Source organism: Taudactylus pleione, unplaced genomic scaffold (assembly GCF_031769625.1).
Source record: "Taudactylus pleione unplaced genomic scaffold, aTauple2 ptg001990l, whole genome shotgun sequence".
In the NCBI taxonomy this organism is placed as follows: Eukaryota; Metazoa; Chordata; class Amphibia; order Anura; family Myobatrachidae; genus Taudactylus; species Taudactylus pleione.
The window spans coordinates 8,638,068-8,665,412 of NW_028286386.1; the positions used below are offsets into that span (position 1 = coordinate 8,638,068).

General features: G+C 43.9%; 1 protein-coding gene across 3 annotated transcripts in view; it reads right to left on the minus strand.

Moving 5' to 3' along the window:
- Positions 1 to 24,440, minus strand: part of APAF1 (apoptotic peptidase activating factor 1) — a 100,096-nt gene extending 75,656 nt beyond the window's left edge. The window contains exons 1-3 of one of the 3 annotated variants that reach the window (XM_088465414.1): positions 24,211 to 24,440; positions 19,198 to 19,359; positions 15,074 to 15,263 (exon numbers count right to left, since the gene is read on the minus strand). In XM_088465414.1, the coding sequence (XP_088321540.1) occupies positions 15,074 to 15,263; positions 19,198 to 19,335 (328 nt within the window). In that variant the 5' untranslated portion in view covers positions 19,336 to 19,359; positions 24,211 to 24,440. Of the gene's footprint in view, positions 1 to 5,686; positions 5,740 to 15,073; positions 15,264 to 19,197; positions 19,360 to 23,676; positions 23,954 to 24,210 lie in introns of those variants that run through there. The other 2 variants (XM_088465413.1, XM_088465415.1) reach the window with 2 other exon arrangements.
- Between the last annotated feature and the right edge of the window lie 2,905 nt (positions 24,441 to 27,345).

The following is a 27,345-nucleotide window of genomic DNA, read 5'->3' on the forward strand; positions in this document are numbered from 1 at the left end:
ATGGTACCTAGGTAGGTCAGGGAGACTGAGAACTCCTTGTTGTCTAGAGCGTATCATACGGTTATAAGCTATTCTAGGAGCTTTGTGTTTCCATACATAAGTGTTACCTACTGAGAGACCAGGGAAATCAGTGGATGAGCGAATCATTTGGGCGAGGGGTACTATAGCCAATACAAAGATTAGTGGGGAGAGAGGGCATCCCTGTCTAGTGCCGTTAGATATCTGGAAAGGTGAAAAAAGGAAGCTGTTGCTAAAAATCCGGGCTGAGGGGCCAGTGTAAAGAGCATTGTTGGAGCTAAGGATATCGCCTTGGAGTCCAAACCTGTATAACACCTGGCGCATATAGTCCCAATGGAGTCTGTCGAATGCTTTTTCAGCATCTAGTGACAAGAGGAGAAGTGGTCGTTTATTATATGAGGCCCATTCCACCAGGTCCAGAACCCTACGTGTATTGTCGGGAGCCTGACGTCCATTAACGAAGCCCACCTGGTCAGGGTGTATTAACTGAGGAAGTAGTGGGTTCAGACGATTAGCTATTAATTTAGCATAGATTTTAATGTCCGTGTTAAGAAGTGCTATAGGTCTGTAGTTTTTACAGTCAGAGGGGTCCTTGCCTGGCTTCGGGATAGTCACAATTTGTGCCTCCACCATTTCGGCTGGAAAGGAGACAGTTTTAGAAGCCTCTAGATATAGCTGGGAAAGGACGCCTCTGAATTCAGAGTAAAAAGAGTTAATAAAGCCATCTGGGCCCGGTGCCTTACCCTTAGGGAGTTGCCTAATTACAGACTGTATCTCCTCTAGTGACCAAGGGGCGTCAGGCTACCTGCATCTAAGGTAGGAAGAGACAAACTATCTAGAAAAGAAGAAATAATAGGGGTTGTGGGTTGAGGGGTGGAGGGATCTTCAGACAGGTTATACAATTTTGCATAGTATTTTGAGAACAGATTGTCAATGTCGAGGGGATTAAGGCATTTGGAACCGGAGGGGGAGAGAAGACACTTAACCCTATTTCTGGCTTGGTGACCGCAGAGTTTACGAGCTAAAAGGCGAGAAGCTTTATTCCTGGCAGTATAGAACTTGTGACGTAATCGAGTAAGGGCTGAGTGCATGCGGAGCATAAACAGTTTCTGGAGCTGCTGTCGGACCTCTTGCAGTTGTTTACGTAACAACCTAGTAGGGTGGGCCTGATTCTGAGATTCCAAGGATCGAAGGGAAGACTCCAAATTGATTTGTGATTTACGGGAGCGAGCTTCAAGTTGAGCACCTTTTCGGATAGAGGTGCCGCGCAGTACCGCCTTCAGGGCACACCAATATGTAAAAACTGAAGTGTCCGAAGGCGAGTTGGTCTGAGTATATAGCGTAAGAGAATCCGTAAGAGCCTTTGGAATCTCTGGATTATGGAGATGATAGTCAGGAAAACGACAAGGGCGTGTAGGGGGAAAATGTTTATCAGTACTCCAGGACCATAGGAGGGGAGCATGATTGAACCAAGTGATGGGGAGAATTGTAATTTTCTTAGTGGACTGGAGGATCCTTTTATCCAGAAGAATAAAATCTATTCTGGAGTAGCTATTATGGACAGAAGAGAAGAAAGTATAGTCGCTCTCATCTGGGGAAAGTCTGCGCCAGGTGTCATACAAGTCAAACTCAGCTAACAGTTTCTTAAAAGCAAGTAAGGGGCCCCACATCACGGGTGGAAGAAGAGTGTCCCTGCGAGGAAGAGCGATCCAGTTTGGGATCAAGGACTAGGTTAAAGTCACCCATCAGTATTAGGGCGCCTTGACGGACCTTAGCAATTTCTTCAAAAATTTCTCTCAGGAAAGGGACCTGGCGATAATTGGGAGCATATAAAGAGACTACGGTAACTGAAACTTCCTCAACAATGCCAGTAAGGATAAGGAAACGCCCATTTTATCTTCAATTTTCCTATTTAGTACAAATGGGGTATTTACATGAAATAAAATAGCGACCCCATTCCGTTTGGATGGGCCATTAGCGGTATAGCAGGTAGGGTATATATGGTCTTTAAATATGGGGGGTGCAGCAGAAGAGAAATGCGTCTCCTGTAAGGCCACAATATTTGCTCTATGTTGATGAAAAGTGGAGAGAGCTAATCGACATTTATGTGGGGAGTTAAGTCCCTTGACATTTAGGGAAAAAACCTTAACCATTTATAGTGTGAGCACCGTGGATATACCTGTTATGAAAAACAAAAGAAAAAAACATATCTTTAAGAAAAGGGAAAGAAAAAAAAAGGGTGAAACAGAATCAAATCAAACAGCCCAGTATATCGGGCCACAGTAGTTGCCGTGGGGGAAAAAAAGGCAAAATGGTTAACATGTGGGAGGTGGACTGTTCCAAAACCCACCCAGAGACATCATATATAAAAACATACAGACATTGTAAAACATAGAAAATACAATATTGGCAGTATATATCATATATGATTAAAAATAGAACTATCAGTACTGCCGAGGACAGTACAGTATAAACAGTACAATATCAACATACAAGACATTTCTCAAAACCTATACATGAAACTGACATCCTAGTTACTATAGCAAATAGGATGTAATAAAATAACAAGCACCATAGTCGCAAATCCTGTGATCTAACATAGGCCAAAGTTATCAATAAATCAAGGTCTAAGACCTATATATACTTGCGGCTAAGAAGACCAATGCATAGCGTCCCGGAGCGGAGCGACCAACAGAAATAGGAATGTCTCGTCCGGAAGGGTCAAACATTGTTGGTGCTACAATAGGCTACCAGGTAGCAACCCAGTCCAGGAAAATGCATATGATTCAACCAATAAAATAACAAATGAGATTGTATAAATCCAGGAAATCTTCATCCAACTTGGGTCCATTCCGACTGAATGGGATTAGGAGACGCTGATGTAATAGAGACAGGGATTTTCCACTCTGATAACAACTTGGCACCGGCCTCCAAAGACGAAATGACAAACGTGGAGCCATCTTTCCATAACAAGAGCTTCACCGGGAAACCCCAGCGATACTGGATATCATTATCACGAAGAGCCTTGGTGATAGGTTGGAAAGATCTACATTTGTTGATGGTATGGATCGAGAGATCTGGGAATAGTTGGAGATTTTGAAGGACCTCTGTGTCTTCTGCCAACCGTGCAGCTCTAAGGACATCTTCCTTAATATGGAAAAAATGAAGGCGTAGCAAAACATCTCGGGGGGAACTGCCAGGGGCTGTGCGGGGTTTAGGGAGGCATTGGATGCGGTCAATTAACAGGTCGCGGACCTCAGCAGACAGTAATAATTTCTGGAAAAGGGTCAGGGCAAAGTTCTGGAGACCATTATTAAGCACAGATTCCGGGACCCCTCTTATCTTAATATTTCTCCTGGATCTGTCCTCTAAATCAGCGACTTTATCCTTAACCGCTGTTAATTCCATCAGGACAGAATTATGGGAGGTGAGAAGATCGTTATGGGAGGACACAAGTTCTTGCATCTTTATTTCTAAATGGTTAGTGCGGTCACCCACATTCGTTACTTCAGCAGATAATTGTTTAACTGAGGTTTGGAAGTCAGACGTGAGATCTGTCCAGAACGCTTGGAGCATCTGATAGAGCGTCCAGGCTGGTCATGAGACTGGATGGGGAAGAGGCCATGGAGGTGGACGCTACTGAGGTCTTTCCGGCAGATATAGCGTCAGGAGTTTTTTGTGAAACAAATTTAATAGGGGGTGCAAGGGTAGAGAGTTTGCCTTGTTTGGCAGGCATAACGGTCTTCAGAGGTTGGAGGCATAGGTGTCAGAAAAATAGAGACTGCACGTTAGTTGGTTTTAGAGATGCTGGATTATGGTGTCATATAGGGAGGAGATGGATATATATGTCAGCAAGTAGGTATGGAGTGTTGTAGATCACATTAGGAGGATAGTAATAGCAGAGGTTCAATCAGAAGAGCAGGAGCTGAAGAGGTCTCATGGGGGAGGGTAACATAATATCACTAGAACAGCATGGTGAGGCAAGGGAGCACAGCCTTTCAGAAAGGCAAGTGAAAAATAAACAGTCAATCACCAACCTGGGTGCAAGAGTAGAGAGGAGACATGAGAGCTGTACATTAACAGGAGCTGGCAAGGTCTCAGCAGGCAGCATCCAGGTACTGCAATGTGGGCTCCAAAATTTAGCCCCCGGCTTCTGGAGCTGCAGTAGGCCTCAGATCTCTGGACTCCGCAGAATGGTGCCAGAGTGCAGGAATCGGGTCAGGGTGAGAGCGGGCACACGCTGGAGGTGAGAGGAGGTTCCGAGAGGCAGGAGGCAGTGTCTATTTGCCCTTTAGAGCACAAGGACCAGGAGCTCCCAAGAAGTGCTGCTGTCCAGTAGCCAGTCAGGCCACACACCCCCATCTCTCTGCTTTTCAAAGAAAATGCCATGAAAAATGAATGGTCTTTATTGGCTATATTTTACTATTCAAACACTTTTTAGTACACATTTATTTATGAGGAGGGTTTCACCACAGGTAATGTAATATATTCTGACACTTATACATGAAAGTCACAGGGTATAACAGTAACATAGAGGGTTGGGGTTAGGATTAGTGATACTCATTGCCAGAGCAGTTGGTGCTGTTGCAGATAGAACATACATGGTTTCAATGTGAAACTACGGTGACTTCACAACATGAAGTCATTCTAGCACCCTGCACCTGTCACAACCTGAGCAGTTCCTCTTTCCTGTCTGGGGTGTCGCTCTCTGCTCTAGTGCTACTAGACACTTAGCTGATACAACAAACTGCCGAGATATAGACCATAGTGTGCTAGAAGCACCAGAGCAGAGAGCAACACCCCAGACAGGAAAGAGGAATTGCACTGGTTGTGACAGGTGCAGGGTGCTAAAATGAACGCTAAAATAATGGAGTTTGTATTGGCTGAATTAACGTTATTTTATATGTATTGAGACAACGTAGTGTCATTATATGCTACCACTCTATTGTCTCCCAAAACTAGCAAGGTGGTCTTATCCTAACTTATGTGGAAAGACCACTAACCACTGGAACGACAGGCCTATATTTCATATGGCTGCGGTGGGTATAAGCCTGAAAATCAAAACTGTACGCAGCATGCTCTGCACTGTGGTTGGGCACAGGTATGCAAATGGTGTTCAACAGGCTATGGTTGGCACAAAGCTGTTGTGAAGAGTACATGGCTGTTTGAGGTGGACACAGGATTGTAAATTGGCATGAGGCTGTAATACTGGGCATAGAAGTACTTGAGGTGGAGGGTTGTTATGTTGGGCATACTTTATAATCTTGGCATAGATCAGTGGTGGGCATGACACTTATGTGGAGTTCACAGCTATACATTTAGTTTATGTAATTGCTTGTTATGAACCAAAAGTGGTGGTCCTGGGGATGTAATGAATAGTGAATTGTGATTGCTTATACACCTCACCTGGTATGTTTTCACTGTGCATGCCACAATAAATACCTTTTTTTCACTTCACCATGCATGTCTAGTATTTACATTTTCACCACACCATCATATTGTTCCCAGCCTTCCACCATGATGGTCCCCAAATGCATGGTCATCATTTTTTAATAAGGTGACCAGTGCTGGCATATGTATAAACTTACTCTATGAGGATCCAGAATTTAATTGGAAGTGTGCTACCCAGTGACAATGGTCTTTATCAATATAAATTCTGTTTACCTACAAAGGGTTTGGATTCTGGCCATTTCCATCTTGGATCTCAGACAGGACTTGGACACAGGGGCTGCGCCTTTGGATACTACAGCTCTGCTAAAATATGCTAATGTCACAGGAGGCGTCTGGGAAAAAAAAAAAAAAGCCGCCTTTTGTCAGACATCACAGATCCGAGAACTGGGTGGAACAAGCAGCATTGGATCACCATTGAAACCACACACGCAGTCAATGCATCACATATCTAAGCAAGACTAAGCAGACCCTGGCCTTGGCACTCCCACAAAAACAGGAGCAACACGCCTCCTTTTTGGGGAATGGTCCCCATCTCCACCCATTCCCCAACCTAAATTGCTGCAGGTAAAATAGTCAGTTGCCTCTAAAATCTAAAATGGCTCAAACCTGGACTAAGTTCTAGCACAGTAAATTAAAGCTAACACTAAATCATTAATCATAGACCAGGTAACCAGTACAGAGGAGTGACTGACCCAAAGTCTCAGAGGTTGGTATCGGTTGTCACAATCTTACAATATCAGAGAGAACAGGCTGCCCCTCAATAGGCCGGCACCCTACTGCTACCATATGTACCTTCAGAAAATCTGAAAAACTGGCTTATAAAGAGATGTTGAGACTTGTTCCATTACAAAGGTGGATCAAACTGTAATACGCCGCTTCAAGGAAGAAAATAAGTTACAGTCATGCAAAGGAGAACAGACACCTGTAGCAAGCTGAGTCTTTGCAAGTCCCAGAAGAGGGGATTTTTTTCATCAGATAAGAAGAACCTATACTAATAAATGTGTAATGGAACCCACTGAAAAGAATGTGGATCTCCTGTATTCGATGAGCCAATCGTGATACATAAAGTGTGAGCCATCTGCAGAGCCAGGGATACCAGCAAGGCTTGGGAGTACACCTTAATCCCAGTGAACACCCTTGGCACTGAAGCCAAACCTAAATAGAAAATAATGGAGCAGACAGTAAATCTGAAGAGAAACTGGTGTCCTTCACTGATTGAAACCTGCAAGGACGTGTCCCTGATGTCCAGAACATCCTGAACTTGTCTATTTTCAAGCAGATGACTTAAAAGGATACCATTGTAAACCTGACCAGCACAAATGTGGTAAAATAACCCATTTTTTTTTCTCTACACCTTAAAGTACATAAAGTAAGGAGTATTAAAACAAAACAAAACAAAAAATAGAATTGGGTTGGGGGGGGGGTTTACCATTTAGAGATATAAATTTTTTAACCTTTTTATATTTAAAATCAACGTTGATAAGCAGTTTTTATCACTGAGTACATCATTCTAACATTAAAACTATACTTTCTGGATTCCTCATGAAAAGTACCACCAGTAGTAAAAACTTCAGCTTTCTATTATGTTTAAGAATAGAATTATAAAAAAAATTATTGGAAAAAAAGATGATTTTTGCCATTCTAGATCTAACTTTAATCCCTAAAATAGGATTGCTATATTTCAAAAATAACCCACACCGCACCCTTTTAAATTAAACCCATAATATGGGAATTATACTGCCATGAAGGCAAAATATAGGCTATAAATAGAATTTGGCCGTGTTTGGACATTAAAAGCACATTTAAAGTTCACAACACACCCAGTCTGCACTCAAAACACCCCATATAACTCCCTTTACACTCTTAAATCTATGTTCAGGCGCCCCCCCCCCCCATGAAACAGGGACATTTAGGCGCCCAAAGAAGACTTCTGGATGCCGGGACACAGACCCCAATTCTGGTACGATCCTGGAAAAACCGTAACGTATAGCAACTACCCTACCCTAATAACAAAAAATCTGTAAGTCATAGGAAATTTTAATTTGTCAGGACTTTCTAACTGGCTTTCTAGAGTAGAGTATGTCTGTCTATAATGTCATTAAAATTGGAATTGATGGGTTACATTACTTAACTTTTATGGTTGATTTGGCAAGGAATGACTCAAGCCTAAAATAAAAAAACAAAACATAAATAAAACTACTGACTATGTATAAGCAAAATACAAGAACATTTTGTAGGAATGTGATTTTTCCAAATATGATGTTCGAGCATAATATACTTATTGACAGTATGTTAAAGATGGTATTGCTTTAAAGTCACATAAGTATATTTATTGTGGTCAAATGCCATCTTGGAAAAATGACATTGCTACAAAATGTTCCAGGCTGTATTTTGTTTACATAGTCTGGCAGATTCAGTGACCATCTGTGACCTGCCTCTCTCATCCTTGCACAATACATAGTCACATCAATACAGAGATCATAACATACAAATTCAAGATTATACTATACAAAGACCTTATTGTCAATCTTTCCTAACACTAAACTAAATAGGTAATCATTTAACATTTGCATATTCGGTTCCAACATTAGAAATTATGCTTCAGAAAATGATAAAAAACTGTTGCACCATTTATCTGGTAATTTAGGTTACCGTATAATGCAAACGCTGTTATGTACATGACAGGATATATTGCAATCCACCTCAATGTGGGATATTCTACAAAAGAAGTGAAAATTTGCCTAACGACTGTCCACCTTAGTAGCTTTTTTAATGACTTCCTAATAGGAGAAGTGACAATTTTTCCCTCTGCAGAACAGTAGAGAATCCGACTGCACTTTCTCTTTTATGCATCATATTTACTCAGCGCCCGATGCCTCTTTTTCGGTCTTCTCCGTTTTATAGAACACATTATATTGTTCTTTTTTATAGATGTTTTCCAAATGTATCAGCACCACACATTACATAAGTAGGAAAGTATTCTGTGCTTGATTCAGCAGCGAATGCTAATGTCATCGCAGCTGTGATTTCGCATGGAACGCAGCTGTGAAAATGTGCCAATGCCTGCCAAAGCTCAGCCAGCATAAAGACGACCAGTTGCAGCCGTCAGAACAGCAGGAGCCGGGGACTTCAGCAGCGGGCGTTGGGGACTCCCTGCCTGCTGCCCGGATGCTGACCAGCGCCGCCGGGCACGGTAAGAGAGCGCCAGGATCCGGCGCGCTGTGACACCTCTCATGCTGCTTAGGCAGTCGAACGGCGTTCAAACATGCCTGCATTCTTCCAAAATACCCCAGTCACCACCCCCAAACGCTGACAGCCTGTGACTCACTTTGCAATGAAATCCTATGTGCGTCCATAATCGCAATGCAATCGCTGCACACAAGCAGTGCAGTTTATAGGTATGCGCTAAATCTGCGTTCGGAATCGCTATTGCGAACACTGCTGAATCAGGCCCTCTCTCTGATAAGAACGGAGGCTAATAACAATACCTTCTATCAGAAAGCAAGTAAAACAATACGTTTCTAAGCACTAAAAAAAGAGCTATTTTTACATCTTATAGAAATACTTTCTAGAATAATGTGTAAAACTTGTAACACTTGTAGAATACCTTGTAACTTAAATAGTTGCAGAGCAAAAATGCTGATTAACCAGGTTGTATCTAGAGAAACAGGATTGGCAGGAATATACAGATCTAATTACTATAACACATGAATAAGAACACATTATGTAATGTGTGCTTCCTTTCTGGGCCTCAAATATAGTCAGGTCCATAAATATTGGGACATTGACAGAATTTTCAGATTTTGGCCTCTATTCACCACCACAATGGTTTTGAAATGAAACAAACAAGATGTGCTTTAACTGCAGAATTTCAGATTTAATTTGAGAGTAATTACATCCAAATCGGGTGAACGGTGTAGGAATTACAAAAGTTTCAATATGTGCCTCCCACTTTTTAAGGGGCCAAAAGTAATGGGACTATCAACTGAAAAGCTATTTCATGGACAGGTGTGGGCTATTCCCTCGTTATTTCATTATCAATTAAGCAGGTAAAAGGTCTGGACTTGATTCTAGGTGTGACATTTGCATTTGGAATCAGTTGCTGTCAACTTTCAATATGAGATCCAAAGAGCTGTCACTATCAGTGAAGCAAGCCATCATTAGGCTGAAAAATCTAAACAAACCCATCAGAGAGATAGCAAAAACATTAGGTGTGGCCAAATCAACTGTTTGGAACATTCTTAAAAAGAAAGAACGCACCGGAGAACTCAGCAACACCAAAAGACCCGGAAGACCACGGAAAACAACTGTGGTGGATGACAAAAGAATTATTTCCCTGGTGAAGAAAAACACCTTCACAACAGTTGGCCAAATCAAGAACACTCTCCAGGAGGTAGATGTATATGTGTCAAAGTCAACAATCAAGAGAAGACTTCACAAGAGTGAATATAGAGGGTTCACCACAAGATGCAAACCATTGGTGAGCCACAAAAACAGGAAGACCAGATTAGAGTTTGCCAAACAACATCTAAAAAAGCCATTACAGTTCTGGAACAACATCCTATTGACAGATGAGACAAAGATCAACTTGTACCAGAGTGATGGGAAGAGAAGAGAAGGAAAGGAACTGCTCATGATCCAAAACATACCACCTCATCAGTGAAGCATGGTGGTGGTAGTGTCATGGCGTGGGCATGTATGGCTGCCAATGGAACTGGTTCCCTTGTATTTATTGATGATGTGACTGCTGACAAAAGGGCAATATTATATGCTCATATTCAGTCAAATGCTTCAGAACTCATTGGACAGCGCTTCACAGTGCAGATGGACAATGACCCGAAGCATACTGCAAAAGCAACCAAAGAGTTTTTTAAGGCTAAAAAGTGGAATGTTATGCAATGGCCAAGTCAATCCCCCTGACCTGAATCCGATTGAGCATGCATTTCACTTGGTGAAGACAAAACTGAAGGGAAAATGCCCCAAGAACAAGCAGGAACTGAAGACATTTGCAGAAGAGGCCTGGCAGAGCATCACCAGGGATAAAACCCAGTGTCTGGTGATGTCTATGCGTTCCAGACTTCAGGCTGTAATTGCCTGCAAAGGATTTGCAACAAAGTATTAAAAAGTGAATGTTAGATTTAGGATTGTTTAGTTTGTCCCATTACTACGTAAGCCCATTGGCCCCTTAAAAAGTGGGAGGCACATATAGAAACTGTTGTAATTCCTATACCGTTCACCTGATTTGGATGTAATTACCCTCAAATTAAGGGCCTGATTCAGAGCCCAACGCTCTGACCAGAGCGCTCGCTCTGAATCAGGGGCCTCCTCCATGAAAATGGAGTGGCCTCCTGGCCGCTCGTATAGCTGTGGGTGACCACCCACAGCATATGCGAGCGGCCAAAAAGATGGTCTCGATGGTCTTGACCATTGCGACCATCGGACTTGCGACGGAGACCCTGCGGTAGGGTCTCCCTGCCACAAGCCCTGGAGTGATTTTGGCTCTATCAGAGCCAAAATCACTCCCACTGACATCACTAGTGATGTCAGTGGGGCCGGCTTCAGATGGTAGGCGCTCCCATGGGAACGCCTCCGTCTGGCCGGCACGCCCACCAAAGGGGGCGTGCTGTCAATCAACATTGACAGCACGCCCCCTTTGGTGCGAGACCCGGAGCGACAGCTTGGCTGTCGCAGTCCAGGTCTCGCGCATGCGCACGACGGAGCTACCTCCGTCGTGCGCATGCGCAGTGGGGAACACTGCCGCTCGCGAGTGGGTCTGAATGACCCCCTAAATCTGAAAGTCTGCAGTTAAAGCACATCTTGTTTGTTTAATTTCAAAACCATTGTGGTGGTGAATAGAGGGCAAAATCTGAAAATTCTGTCAATGTCCCAATATTTATGGACCTGACTGTATATGGTAGATGTATGCAAGCTGGCATATAATAAACACACAGAGCTTTGTCAATGTTTTACCAGAAAAACAAAGGGACTGATTCAGCTTTGGATGCATCTGTGAATCCAAACACAAATGTCCGATTATCAGAAATCGGCACAGAACCCGTTCTGTGCATGTGCAGAACGGGTCTGCGATCACGCATGCAGACTGGCATAAACCCGGCAGTGTTTAACAGTCTCCTGCTGTTAGTGGGCGTGGAGGAGGCAGCTTCCCAAAATGGAGGCGTGGCGCCTCCGTTTGGAAGAGGCCAGGATCTCAGTTAGCTGTCAGAGATAGTCAGGCAGATTGTCCCATGCTGTATTGTACAATGCAACTCTGTTCGGTAATGCATGCAGGTGGCGTGACGCCTCCTGCTGCATACCATAATAGAGCTATCGCAGCTGCGATAGATTTTTCAACCAAAGCTGAATCAGCCCCAAAGTCCATAAGCAAGAAAACAACAGTCCTCAATAAAACAGACACTAAATGAGTGCCACTTACAAAGGGCAAGCACAATGTAAAGTTGTGTGTCTTCTCACACTAATGGGCATACTGACAAATGAAGGGCCCATCAGTCGGCCCAGATTGCTCCTTGTTTTCTCATCTAAATATCAGGATTGTTAAACCATCACTTTCATGCTGTGTCAGGTACAAATTGCTTTTACATTTAAGGCCATATTCAAGGGCAAAGAAGACATCTTTGCATGTATAGACTTTTCAGCACAGACTAAGCACATTATTATTATTATTATTATTATTATTTGTATACTGGTGCAATACATTATGCAGGGGTTTACAGAGAATAATGAATGGTTGACATCAGTCCTTGCTCCATTGGAGAATGCATCAGGGCTCGAAAATGTTTTCTAAAATCTAGGAGCCAGCCTATCATCCCCAAACCAAAACTATATGAAAGACCACTATACATGTCCCTTCATTGCCCCTCAGACTTCCCCACATGCCATCAGACCACTACACATGTCCCTTGTCAATCTGACTCAACCATACGTCCATCTCTGGCACCCAATATATAATATGCCACACAGTAGTGCCAATTCATAGCAGGGCCCCAAATTCATCGCATACCACAAAGCAGGGTCCCCATAGTATGCAAAACAGTAGGGCCTCAATTTAATAATATTATAGGGGGAAGACCTTAAAGTGATACCGAATAGAAGATCAGTCACTCACCAGCTGCTGTCTGTGATAGATGTGCAGCATAATTGGTCAGTGCAAGCCAGGGAACAGGATCTCTCAAACGTTATAGCAACCTCTTCAGTGACAACTGAGATAAGGATTAAGATGCCCACTTATTGTATATTTGCGGCTTAACCGCAAATATAAATTTTCCCCCAGATGTATCACAGAGGGACCGCAGCAGATATCTCTCATACCTGCTGCGATCCCTCTATTCCCGTTGGCAGTTGCATCCCCCATAGGTTTCTATGGTGGATGCGATGCTGCCATATTTACCAACTTCTTGGCCCCAGCAGCTACCGCCATCTGAAGATAGCGGTAGCCCATTGAAGCCTATAGGTTACACATCGTGGATTCAGACAGCAGAGGGTTCCCCCAGAGCCCATCCCTGCAGGTCAGTGGATTCCCTCCCAGCGTTGACATCTGGTGCTTGGAGGGCTGGAGTACGCACGGCTTCACCGCGCGCCGACAAAAAGGAGCGTGGCCTCGTGCCCAAACCCCCGTTCTTATCACTTGGGGGTGGGTGTGGTGGCAGGTGCCAGAGGTACGGACTGCCCTGTGTACAGTGCCTGCTCCCTCACTGTGTCAGGAGCAGAGTGCTGCACTTAATGCTACAGTGCAGTACCCGGCTCCTGTCACTGAGGGGGATTCGGCACCTTGGTGTCACCCCTTGGCGGGCGACACCCGGGTGCACCTCCCGCACCCCCCTTGTGACGCCACTGGTATAGGTGCTCTATAATACATCCAGCCGATGTAATCACATTCTGCAATGCAATCATGGGCGTTAATATCGCACCCTGGGCCTGATTCAGAGCCGCTCGTAAGCGGCCGCTCGTTCGCTCCGAGCGATGTTCGCACATCTGCGCATGGGTCATAATGCGCATGCACCAACCAGTCAGTGCGGTCGGAAAACGTGTGTTCGCAAAATTGCGAGTGCCTGCTAATTTGAGTGACAGGATGAGGCGTTTGTGGGTGGTAACAGGGGAAGGTGCTTGAAAACGGGGAGTGGAGATCCGAACGCAGGCATGCCAAACGGTCAAAACGGGCGTTTTAAGGGTGTGCATAATTAACAAAGGAGCGTCATCGACCACGTCACTTGGTTGTTTCTTAGCCTGAACTGTTCGCATGATTGCGGTAGGAAAATCCAACCACAAGCACTGCGAGCAGTTCAGACGCCTTTCGATGTACTCGATTAATCAAATAAATAGCGGAGATGATGTAGGATGCGAGCGGCTAGGGGGCGTCTTTACAAAATAGCGAGCGCATGTTTCGTTCGCTCACTCAGACATAGAGGCGTCAACAGACCGCAAAGAGCGAGCGCTCAATTTAAATAGCCGGCCCCTTTTTCTGAACGAGCGAGCGCAAATAGCGTCCGGCTCTGAATCAGGCCCCCAGATCGGATTGCAAATGCTATTAATAATAAATGGGCCCCTTTGGGGGCTGAAGACTGATATCAGTGTAAAGGCAGCCTTTGTACCGGGAGCACATTTAGTGCAGCTGAGCTCTACAAGACCGCAGTGGGAGATTTGAAATTGTCACGGATTGGCTGCTGAAGAGCGTGCAAACCTCCTCCTCCAATCCGGAAACAGGGGTGGGTCCTCCTCATTCAGCATGACGATTGCCTCATGCAATATTCAGGTAGTGTAGATGTGAGATTTGATTGTTAAAGAATAAAACCTCACTCTCGTCACTGACACTAATAAGGATCAAGCCACAGTGGTAAAAACTAGTTGCCAGGTCTAAAATTTTAGTCTCCATGGCTACCGGTATTTGTCAAGCCTTGGCTTACATACAGTGTAACTTCCCCTACCACACATACATACATATATTATAGAAGTAGGTATAATGAGGTCACAATTTGTATTTTTACTCTGTATTTACGCTTCCCTGACATGTAAAACCTCACTATGGGGGATATGTATCCAACCTTCAAGAGAGATAAAGTGGAGAAATTGCCCATAGCGACCAATCAGCTTATTACTATTTACAACTAATTTTATAGACTGTACGAGATAAATGATAGCTACAGGCTGATAGGTTTCATACAGCTCATCTTTAGTTGTTAATATCCCACTGGCATTCTGAACAACACAATAATGCTAACAAAAGTATAGTGTTGCATATGGTAATACTCAATAGGGCGACAGAAGGCTTAAATGAATGATTTTACATCAAATACTTTATTTTATTCCTAATGTACAAAGCTCTGACACTAAAACATTTGATATTGAAGACTAGAGATCCATTATATGAGAGCATAAATCCTGATCTCAAGCTATTGTTCTTTCTAGTATTTTCCACTATGCAGATATTTTATACAAAGGGATAAAGATGATTATTATTATTAAGGCATGTATACAACCACGCAGTGTAGTAAGACTGCCCAGTTAAGTATAACCCTTAACATTACATAGGGTGTCTGGGACATTGACTGAAGCCTGGACATCAGCCACATAAACAGAATAATGCACTCACCATAGGATGTAATACCATTTTTTGATTCTTTGGTGCTGCCAGTCACATCAATGGTGGCAGCTGCTTTCAGAAGAGATGCCAGGTCTTTGTACCCCTCATGTAGCAGTGCATTGAAAAAGGAAACATATGCACGATTGTCTTTTTTAAGAATTAGATTGATAAGTTGTTTTGCTCTGTCAAGTTGAGTAGCCTGTTAAAATATAAAATATTACACATATTATATGCAAAGAGAAGAAGCAGCTGATCAAGTTGATATTTTAACTTAAGCGTTTGTGAGTGTTATATTATATGCCTCCCCGAGTTATCTGCAATATGACCTCACTAATATAATGAGAATAAGATTTCAACATCAAGCCACATACAGGTTTCACTACACACTTATGATTAGCAGGAAACCCAGAGTACATAGGGCATCACAGAGTGAGGCTCATTATGTACCTAGACGGATATAAATCAGAAGTGTGACGTGGGGTGCACACTTGAACGACAAATTGTTAGATCAGCTGACCTGCTGACCAATCTAACGATTGGCAACCTTGTAAATAATAATTTATTAATCGGGCGCCCAATATGTCTTCCCCGAAGAGCCGGCCATGATGTCATTATCGCGGGATCCCATGGCCAGCATATGGGTCGCATGGGTGTGAAAGATATAGGCCCTCATTCAGAGCCACTCGCTAGCGGCAGTACGCTCGTTCCGAGCGATGTTCGCACATCTGCGCATGCGTACGGATCGTTATACGCATGCGCGAACCAGTCAGTGCGGCCGAAATTCATGTGCTCGCAATATAGCGAATGCCTGCTATTTTGAGTGACAGAATGAGGCGTATGTGGGTGGTAACAGGGGAAGGTGCTTGAAAACGGGGAGTGGAGATCAGAACGCAGGCGTGTCAAACAGTCAAAACGGGCGTTTTATGGGTGTGCATAATTAATACAGCAGCGTCATTGACCACGTCACTGGGTTATTTTATAGCCAGAACTGCTCGCAAGATTGTGGTAGCAAAAACCAACCACAAGAATAGCGAGCAGTTCATACGCTGGTCGATGTACTCGATTAATCTAATAAATAGCGGACATGACGTATGGTGCGAGCGGCCAGGGGGCGTTTTTAACAAATAAACGAGCGTATGTTTTGCTCGCTCGTTCAGACTTAGAGGTGTGAACAGACTGCAATTTGCGAACGGATCATTTGAATAGCCACCCCTTGTTTTTGAACGAACGACCGCAAATAGCGAACGGCTCTGAATCAGGCCCATAGTTTTCAGATATATTTCATCTGCCGTGCAGCACGGCCAACACAATTTTTATTTCAGATATATTGTGTGCTCACGCTACCAGATGGACTGAACGATATATCGCCTATTGTGCACCCAATATAAGTATTCAGCTAAAGTTTGATTTTACCAGAAGTATAAATAAAAATTATGTTATATTAAATAATTTGAGTTCATGAAAGTATCATCAGTTTCTCTCTTGTAGAGAGAGAAGCCCCATACACACTGGACAATACTCTCTACGATCGATATCGCTTAACAATTTCCCTTGAATTTCCCGGACAAATGATATTATACATACACACTGAGTGATTTCTCAAACGACCGAACGATACACACTGAACGATATGCACTAAATCGTCAACAATAGTCAAAATTAAGCTGCATGTACAGACGACAGAAGAAATCGTTAAAGCACACGGGAGCGCACATCGTTCATCGCATAGTGCGTACACACTGGACGATTTGAACGATATATTGTTCAAAGATGTCGTTATCGTTCATATCGTTTTAAAATATTGCCCAGTGTGTATGGAGCTTTAGTCTTTTCTACGGACATTATCACTGAGGTGCAACCTGGCATTCTGTGGTGAAATTCCGCCTCCTCAACTAAATCAACATTTGGCTGGTAGGAAGAGCTTTTTCTACGCCTCCCTCCAGCAGCTGTTTACTGAGCATTTCTGGCTATGATCCGTGTATACCTGCTGTGGAGTCTAGAGGTTCGGTTCTGTAGGATTGGTCTGTAGTATGTCCTTTTGGTCTTTCAGTAGCATTTGTTAGTGGTGGCACACTTATTTCACTGCAGTGTACCTTACGCACGTTGTACGTATATTACTCAATGATCTGCAGCTCTGCTATATGGTCACTGTTCTCCTGGCATGGGAGGTGCACGGTTTGCACACATTGGGGCAGCAGTCAGCACAAACACGGTCACCTAGGCCTCTATTTACCAATAAGTACCTTTCTCTTTCACCTCTTCCAGCCAAATGGTGCAGTTAAATATCTCTATAGGTTTTCATCCTGTAATCTGCACTTAGCTTGTGCAGCGAACGGTCCATACATGTCCATGACAGTCCAAAAGTAATCCCCCCCCATCCCTAACAAAATTGATATCAAATTGCCCACTCAATAAAGTAAATATAAAATTGCCTAGCTCAATAAAAACACTGCCTCAAAGGCTGTCCAGACTGCTCATCTCGTCCTGTTATGAGTGGAGGATTAGGAAGACCACTCTTCTTGGACGAGTGCTCTATAGAACAGCCCTGAAACTGCTGATAACACCATCTCGAAATGGTCTAACATTTTCTATCCAAATAATTACATTTTTACCTTTTCACTCCTTGATAATTGAGACAAGCAACTGCCCCCATAGTGAAGCTGGAGAAATCACTGAATACTCCAGAACTAATTAATAAATTGGAGAAGGTATCGTTTTCTAGAAAAATGGCTGTTCTCCAGTTGATAAATATCCCCCATAGCCCTTTTCATGACATAAACAGGTTTTCAGGACGTGGACTGACATTTTTACAGCAGCATTTAAATTCCAGAATTGGAAGAAACATTTTCATTGTCAAAGCTGCAACAGTGCATATAGTAAAATGTCATATATTGTCCTTGCACTCTCCTGATGTCAAGATTTACAGAATTGGTGCAGCTTTCATTACCGGGGTAGGAATAGGTTTTATGATGGATAATAATATTAAGCAGAACAAAGTCACACTGAAAAAGGTAGGATGACATTATTATACGTTTACCATTTTAAACATACAAACTGAAACAAAGATTATCCCAGCTGGTGACACCTATAATTTCAATAAAAATGTTATAGTAGTATAGTACTATATAACTGACACATCGAGGGGGCGATTCAATTGTCGGTGATTTATGTGAATGGCCATATTACCAGGAATATGGTACAGCAACAACGCAGAATTCCTGCACACATCTATGGAGTGCGTAGGATAATCTGGAATGCGATTGGCCAGAAGTTGACAGAAAAGTGGTCGGAACACCGGCAACTAACAACTAAACTGCCCCCTAAGTGTTGCATTTTCCAATTTACACTAGAGAAGCTGTATAACAACAATGTTCACTTGACAACAGGTCACATAAATGTATGTGCCCTGTAAAGACCTAGGTTTTAAAATACACTGAATGCCAATATCAATAAACCTTCTTATGATAAGATATGGCAATGCTTTATCCTGAAATTATAAATGTGACAATTACCCCCACGATTTGTGGCATCCGCAGTAAAATATACATCCGCTCTTGCACCTTTGGCCACAGTGGCGTCTGAGGTACTACGCAGATGCTAGTATCAGCCTTCCCCTTGTGTAGTAGCCTGCGTCTGAATGTGCAAGGACTGAGACGCCCACTTTCAGCGCCTCTGTATGCTGTGATAACGCCAATGGTTTTGCAAATGCCACAATCGGCGCACCATCTACACTTGCACTAGCTCTATGGCCGGTGCAGTTTCTCCGTCTGTCTATGGCCTCTGTGGCTGCGCTTTGCGTTTAGGAACACATCTGCTTTCAGTGACACACCACCACACTCCCATAGACTTTTCTTGCGTTCACTTTGTAGGGGTTATCTGAATTGTTTGCCTCTGAGTTAGGTCCCAAGTCTTGTTGTGTAAAGTAACCTCAGAGGACCATATTTGTGGTTTTAGTAACAAGGCACAACTACCTGCTCTTCTTCCTGTTTTTACTTCCAGTTTGATGCAACTTTAGTTGTGGGTTACAGTAATCTAATAACCCTGCACTCTTCTATGAACTAATAATTCTGCACTTTTCTATGTGATTCTACAAATTAAACGAAAAAATCAATATCAGATTACAGATAATTTACCTGATTTTTAACTGTGTCTTCCTCTTGTGGGGTAATGACTTCATCAGTTATCATGTGGTCCATGATGTAGGAAGTCCTGATATCTTTGACCAATGCTGCTCGATTTTGAAGCAGTAGGCTTCGGGCTCTTTCATCCATTGTGTCATTTACTTTCAGCCGCTCCTATGTAACAAGCAAACAACTTCAAATCAATCACAGGATCTCAGAGGCAAATATGCATCAAATCTGAGCTATAGAATATAGTTACTAACTAAATAAAACATTTTATTTATGGTACATATAGTGCAAGCAAATGTATATTACAAAAGGGCACTATCTATACTTTTCACCAATTTAGTAAAATAATTCTGGTTGACAATCAACAAAGTTTCCATATGCTCTTATACACAGTGAGGGTTATTTACTTATACTGCTGCAAAGTATAAATGTGTACTAAACCATGTGCTTTTTTTTCTAGTAGAATGTAATGGTACTCACTAGCAGCATGTTTTTGTTGTATTAAGGCCCTGATTCAGAGCCGGACGCTCTGACAGAGCGCTAGCTCTGAATCAGGGCCGTCCCTTCTCCTTTTTGGAGCGGCCTCCTGGCCACTCGCATAGCTGTGGGTGACCACACACAACTATAGCGAGCGGCCACAATGATGGTCGCGATGGTCAAGACCATCGCGACCATCGGGCTTGCGACGAGACCCTGCGGTAGGGTCTCGCTGCCGCAAGCCCTGGAGTGCTTTTGGCTCTATCAGACCCAAAAGCACTCCCACTGACATCACTAGTGATGTCAGTGGGGCCGGCCCCAGACGGTAGGCGTTCCCATGGGAACCCATCCGTCTGGGCAGCCACGCCCCCGGCACGCCCACCAAAGGGGGCGTGCTGTCAATCACCATCGACAGCACGCCCCCTTTGGTGCGAGACCCATAACGACGGCTTGGCCGTCGTTATTCGGGTCTTGCACATGCGCACAACGGAGCCGGCTCCCTTGTGCGCATGCGCACTTGGGCAACATCGACCCGCTTGCGAGCGCTCAGTGCTCGCGAGCGGGTCTGAATCAGGCCCTAAGTTTTGATTCTTATAAAATAACTAGTTCTGGAAACAAAAAAAATCTGTAACATTAATGTAACCTTATTTTAGAAATGATTAAAATAAGTGTGAAGATAATAACAGCGATTATAGATCTTGTGTCAACTGGTAACTTTCCATGAGTTATGGTGCATACACACGGTCAGATAATCAGGACGATATAAACATTATCGTTTATATCGTCCTGATTATTACCCCTTTCAACAACAAAACGATGCTCGGGCACGGATGGTCTATATCGACCATCGTCCGTGCATGCAGGCCAACCTGGTCGATATCTTCCTGGTTACTATAGGGACCCTTGATCAACGTTATAGTAGTTGGGGGAATGGCGAATGTGCTGGACATTCGATAACGATCATCACATGTAGGACAAACAGCCAACGATATCAGATTGCTGTCTGATCTGACCGTGTACACGGACCATTAGGTACCTTTTTACATAGAAAATATAAGCACAGACTAAACCCATAGTAACCAATCAGAAATTAGCTTTTCAATCTCTAGTGCATCTTATTGGTACTTGAAACATCACACTTGTGCAATTTTATATTTCTTTTGTTATGTGACATCTTTAAATAAAAGGCTTTTAAATTTAAATCTGGCGCTTGTCCATTTCACTCACTAAATAATAGCAACATGGAATATAAATTTTGTACAGGTAGCCAATTTCAAAATGGTAGAATTTCATAATATATCATCATCATTTGTTAACATAGGGCCTGATTCAGCAGAGGATGGACACCACCTTGTTGCAGCTGCGATCCCCGTGAACAAGGTCGCAGTCTGGGAATCGCAATCGCAACCGTTCCTCCCTTGGGCATGCTGCGGTAGCGAAAGCTTACTGCAGCCTGCGTAGCCAGGTAGTCTGCGTCCAGGGATGCAAACCCTGGCCCTGCCACTGCCGGAAAACGAGAGCGACACCCCCAAATTCCGGGAACACAGGTTGTCCCTCCCACCGCACCGCAAACAACTCCGCCTGTAAATCTGGCAGAGGCATAGCGGGGCCAGCGTGCGATTTTGCAGGACCCGTTCTGCACATGCGCAGAAAGGGGCCTGTGCACAGGTAGAATCCCAAACATCGGAAATCTGCGATCAGCAGCGCACTAGTGTACACTGCTGTATCAGGCCAATAGTGCCAGAGTGATTTACAATTGGTAACAAACACAGTAATAAACAAGACTACGTATTAGAAGACAAAGAGAGGGATAAAAACTCCAAATGGCAATGGGAAATTGGAATAATTAATAAAAAATATTATAATAAATTTATAAATACACTGATTAGCACACACAGCTGAATCGCGGGCTGTGTCCTCCTAAAATAAAAAAATTAAAATACACAAAAAGAATTGCTACGTGGATGTGTGTTCAATAGATCAGTAAAAAAAATAAAAAATCAGCTGGATGATGATAATATTATTATTTCAAGCATCCACGGGAGTATGTATTTTTATTAATACATGAAAGACTGAGTATCACCTAGCACTATAGCAAATATTTTTATGTGTAAACAGATAAAGAGGTAAGAGGTCCCTCCACTTGGGGGTGGTCAACCCTCCATAAGGTTCATTTACTGTGCTTCCACCACAACCCATGGCAGTGCTTTAATAACATCATCAGGTTCTCTGCGAAATTGCAGCCTGCCACCTTTACTGACCATACCTCTTACCAACCAGATTCCTGGCTATATTGCTAAAACCAAATCTATGAGTCTTCTTTTTCCTTCTTAATTATCGTCCAAGTGGACCACTACCACATCTGATACACTAGATTTCCTATAGTCCTTTCAATTGTAGGCCAAAAACTATCCCATCGTATTTCCCTTATCGCTAATCATCTGATATAACTTGAGTTGGTAGATGGCCATGTGAAATTTTGGCCGCCCAGTGAATGAAAGAATACCCAAATATCCAGATTTCCTACATGAGCTTCCTGCAACCAATAGTGCAACATTTAAAGCATATTCTTATAACAAACCAAACACCATGACATGAAATTACAGCTGGAACCTAAATCACCATTAATGGTATGCTGCTAAACACAAGAGACCTAGCAAACGAGAAAAGAGGTGATCCAGATGAAGGTGAAACCCTGAAATCCCTACCCTTTAGAACCAACAGTCAAACTAGACCCTTTTTAGTGTGAAAAAACCTCTCCCATAGTGCACTACACACTGCGTGAGCTGGAGCTCGGGAGTGAGCTCCAGCCTCCGGCTGGCTCGGGGAGAGAGTCAGCCGGGCGCCCGCTGGTAACAAAATGTCAGCGGGCGCCCGGCAAATGGAGCCTGTCGGCGGGCCTCAGGGAACCGTTCCACGGTCGGCGGACCACGGGGAACAGCCCGCGAGTCACGGGTTGAAGACGCCTGGGTTATACACTGGCAATGTGGGTCAGCTGTACACCCCAATAAAATGCTCTAAAACGTTTACTCATATCTTAATGTTCTCTCTCACCTCTTTAGAGGGTCCTTCAATTTTTTTTTTGCCCATGACCATAGATGCAACATTAAGGAGTTCCACTGACGATTACACTTAAGTGCGACTTTATGTGCTGCTACTAACCTCCGCAGCAGTTTGGGTAATATGCAAAGTTTTTTAACTTGTATTTATCTCTATAACCAGGTGAGACAATTTTGTGGTTGGCCCCTCTATTTTGTGCTTTACCCTGTAATCCATCATCTCCAAGCGTCCACTACTTCCTAATGGAAGACCTGGGTCCAGTGTGAAGGGTGATGAGCCGGGAATAACATGAATGTGGGAGGCAATGGGCCTAATGCATGGTTGAATGGAAATTAGGAGTATGTTGCTCCGAGAAAGCATCTATTGAAAAAAGGAGTATAAAGTTCTATGTAGAGTTGTATGCATTTTGCAGCGCGCCCTTCCCCCATGTGTACACTAGCTTTTACTTCTAGTCATCAGTGTGCACTTACACCTTCCGTATACAAGGCGCAAAAGCTGCACCTGGAAACACGTATATTTATGCTTATGTCCAAGTCTGTATAACACGCAACTCTGCCTGCACGTCATGACTTAGCCTATTTGTTGAGAACGACCTGTTACAGCCCAGTGCCTCTTCAGTCGTGAGTGTAGACGTGATAGAAAGGAGTATGACTCTACTTATGTGCGCCAAGTTCAGTTTGTCCATTATACACTACTCAAATGATTGCACATTAACCTCTGCATCAGCCCCTTCATGCTGTGCCCTAGGCAGGTTACATACATACAGGTTACATTACATACAGGTAGGTTTGTGGTAGCAACATTTCATCCATAACATATTACAGAAGATGAGCTTTAGAATCAAACAATGTATTCAGTATACATATATGGGGCTAATAAATGTTATATGGAATAGGGCTCTCAATAAAATACACTGCGCCCGGATACTGTACACTGACAGCTCACCTGCTGGCCTGTTCTTTTGTCTGCCCGGAGGGGGGGCGGCGCCGCTTTGTTGTTGGGACAGGGGCTCTGAGGGGATCACACTGACCGGCCAGCCTGACACTCAGAGACCCGGACACCGGCAGCAGGACCTACCTACTGACACAGCCTCTTACTGACACAATCATCCTCCTGCTACATAGCCCTGCGCGCAGGAACTACACTTCCCGGCGTGCCCCGGGGCCGGGCCTCATGGTGACGCTGGGATTTCTTGTTAATCTCTCTCGTCTCAGCCCCAGCCGGTATAGTGCGGACTCCGGAGCGCAGCGCCCTGACCGCGGCCAGGCAGGAACGTGTTACTCTGCGGCTGTGCTGTCACTTCCTGTGTGTAGCGTCGCCCTGTCGCATACACACAGGCAGCGCAGCTAAACAGTAGGGAGACATGCTATGCTCAGCTAAGCTAGCAGGAGGCTGGGGAAACAAACACGGCGGCGCTTGCCTGGACTTGTCTCGAGGGAGTGACAGAAACAAGGTGTATCCCCCCCCCCGTCCACTTACCGGCCTCTCGCGTGGGCGCCTTTGGTGGTCTGGCAGAATCCCGGGCAGTAGGTGCGCTGTCGGTGCAGCAGAGCAGGAAGCCCGGGCTAGGGAGCAGTAGGTGCGCTGTCAGTGCAGAGCTCAGTGAGAAGTACGGTCTCTGTCAGTTGCACACAAGTCAGTATGAGGTCAGATATAAAGTCTGGGCGTATGTCCAGCAGTAGTGTACATGCATCTTGTGACGTGACGGAGCAGATCTGTATCATGAAACTCGGATCCAAACAAGACAACACTTTTATTTTTTGAAGCTGTACTTTTTTTTTTTTTTTTTTTCTAAGTCTAGGCCGGGCTCGTCAGTACATGATACCTTGCCTGGTGTTAACTGTTTATTGCACAATCTATTTACACTAGCTTTGCCATAAAGGCTGTTTATTAGATTGGGCATAGAAAGTGCATGGTGCAATGATAGTTGGTAATTTTCATCAAACTTAAAGGCCCCCACACGGTACGATTTTTAAAACGATATGGTCATTTTCAACCGATTTGAACGATATCGTTTAAAAAGTGTCGTGTGTGGGCGTGATAACAATGCTCGCTCCCGCTGTCGTTGATTGTGGTCACTGTTCTCTTGAACATGCAGAAAGATCTCGACCTCTTTCACGATCTGGCACACATCATTCCATGTGTGTGTATGATGAACGATTTCATGGACGACAAACTATTTGTCATCACTCTACCCGGCCAATCCCCTCCACCATTTTGTACCAGCTGACGGAGAGACAGAAGATGCCTCCTGAGAAAATTTGCTGCCAAACGATATATTGTTAATAACCCATCTATATCATTTGATCGTTTGTAAAATCGTTCCATGTTTATGCACAGGGATGTAGTAGTCATCCCAGCGTGCGGGATGTCGACTGTCTAAATGCCAGCGCCGAAATCCCGACAGGTCTGGATCCAGGCTCCAGTATCCCGACCGCTAGCATCCCTAAGGTAAGTATCTGGGTGTTAGGGGGAGGTTAGGTTTAGGCACTAGAGGGAGGGTTAGGCACTAGGGGGGAAGGTTAGGGTTAGGCACCGGGGAGGGAGGGTTAGACTTACCTTTATTCCTTGCAGGTGTCGGGAATTTGACTGTTGGGATGCCGCTGTCGGTATTCTGACCAGCGGCATCCCGACAGCCGGGATTTCATACCCAACCCGTATGTACAAAATAATTTGTCCGGAAGTCTTCAGGAGTTCACGGGAAATTGCTAACGAGATGGGATCGTTATCTAAATCGTACCGTGTTTACCATGGGCCTGATTCAGAGACTGTTGCAAACGCTTTCACACCTGAGATCCTGTGCGAAAATATGCAAATGTAACAGCCGCTGGAATTTTTACTAAGACGCCCACAGTCAGCATCTCAGATCTGCCGCACGTGAATGCAGTCGCAACCATCAGACGCACATTCTTTAATTACCAAACTTCTGAGTAACCCTATGGTTGCAGTATGTGCGTCGGATGTAAGAAGCCAAAACCATTTTAACTGCGTATGTAATCGCAGTCGCAAACCATGAGGCCCCCGGAACGTTAGTGCTTTCGAGTCGTCAACAGCTGTGTTTGCGTCGTCAACTCCCCCCGTTGCCACCCACAAACTGTCCATGTCTGTCAATCACTTTTCATATTAGTCCTCATTGCGACTGGAGTCGCAGGTCCACCGCAACACATGCACAGTGTGACTTATTCACATGCGCAGTAGGAAAAAATAAAATCATCCTTTTGCGTAAACATCTGCATTACAACCGTCTCTGGACCAGGCCCTGAGTGTGGGGTTGAATGCCTTTATCAATATGGACACTTTATTATTGTGTGCCAACTTATAGGAAGTTTTACCTAAATCTCCTTTTTGTTTTCTAGATTGTAAGCCATGTCTCTTCAACCTTTGGCTCTCCAGCTGCTGTGGAACTACAGATCCCCGGATACCCTGCCACAGTTTTAGCATGGTGTTATATCAAAACAGTGGCAGGGCATCCTGGGATGTGTAGTTCCACAGCAGCTGGAGAGGCAAAGGTTGAAGACCCTATTGTAAGCTCTCCTTATTCTATTTTTATTCTAATTGTTATTATTGCCACTGCCCATTTTGTAAAGCGCACAGAAGATATTAGTACTAAGAAAAAATACCAGTGTAGTTTATCAATACATCGGCCACTTGAGTGTTTACTACCTAGCACATAAAGGGGCCCATTTATCATCCTATATTTGCAGCTATGTCCCTGAAAAAGGGTGTTTTGGGGGGTTAACCGCACATATGTAGTATGCCCCAGATGCCTGCAGCGATCCTTCCATTCCCGCAGGCAGCCGCATCCCCCATATGTTTCTATGGTGGATGTGATCTGCCAGATTTATCAATATCCGGAATGTGATGCATCCCAGATATTGGCTAACGCAATCTGAAGATGGCATTAGCCACTGTAGCCTATAGGCTACACACCGCATAATTAGCCGGCGGAGGGTTCCTCCGGAACCCTACCCCTGCAATGGCCACCGCACATGTGCAGTCAGTGGGACTGCGCATACGAGGCAGCTTTCTGCAACATTGCAGGGACGGGCCTTTTGGAGCCCGTTTCCCTGTATGTGCCGGATACCACATCCTGGCGCTAAGATCGCATCTTGCAATGCAATTATGGACGGTACTGGCATGCCCAGATCGCATTGCAAAAGCAATCATTGATAAATGAGAGCCAAAGGCACAAAAATCAGATCATACAGTACATTACAATACTCTTGCATGCTTTAGAACATTTAAGTTAATTCACTACAATGTTCAGTATTAGCTTGAAAGATAAATAGCTAGAAATGGATGGATATTTTAGTATATCTAATTGTTTATCTCTTATTGGGCTGTGCAGCTGACACTATGTCATTAGACACTACTGCTTGGAATGTCAAGCATTGCCTTTGTGATTCTAGGCATTTGTATATTTGAAATATATTAACCCATTTCTTATTACATTAATTTTTTCCTAGAATGTAAACAGTATATTACAAAACCCGTGTTGTATCATTTGCTGTAGATCATATTGAGTGAAATTTTTTTGAGTTTATGGGGGGAATTCAGTTGTTTGTGCCGGTGGCTGTCACTAATGGGGCCAGACGGAGCAATGCAATTGTTGCT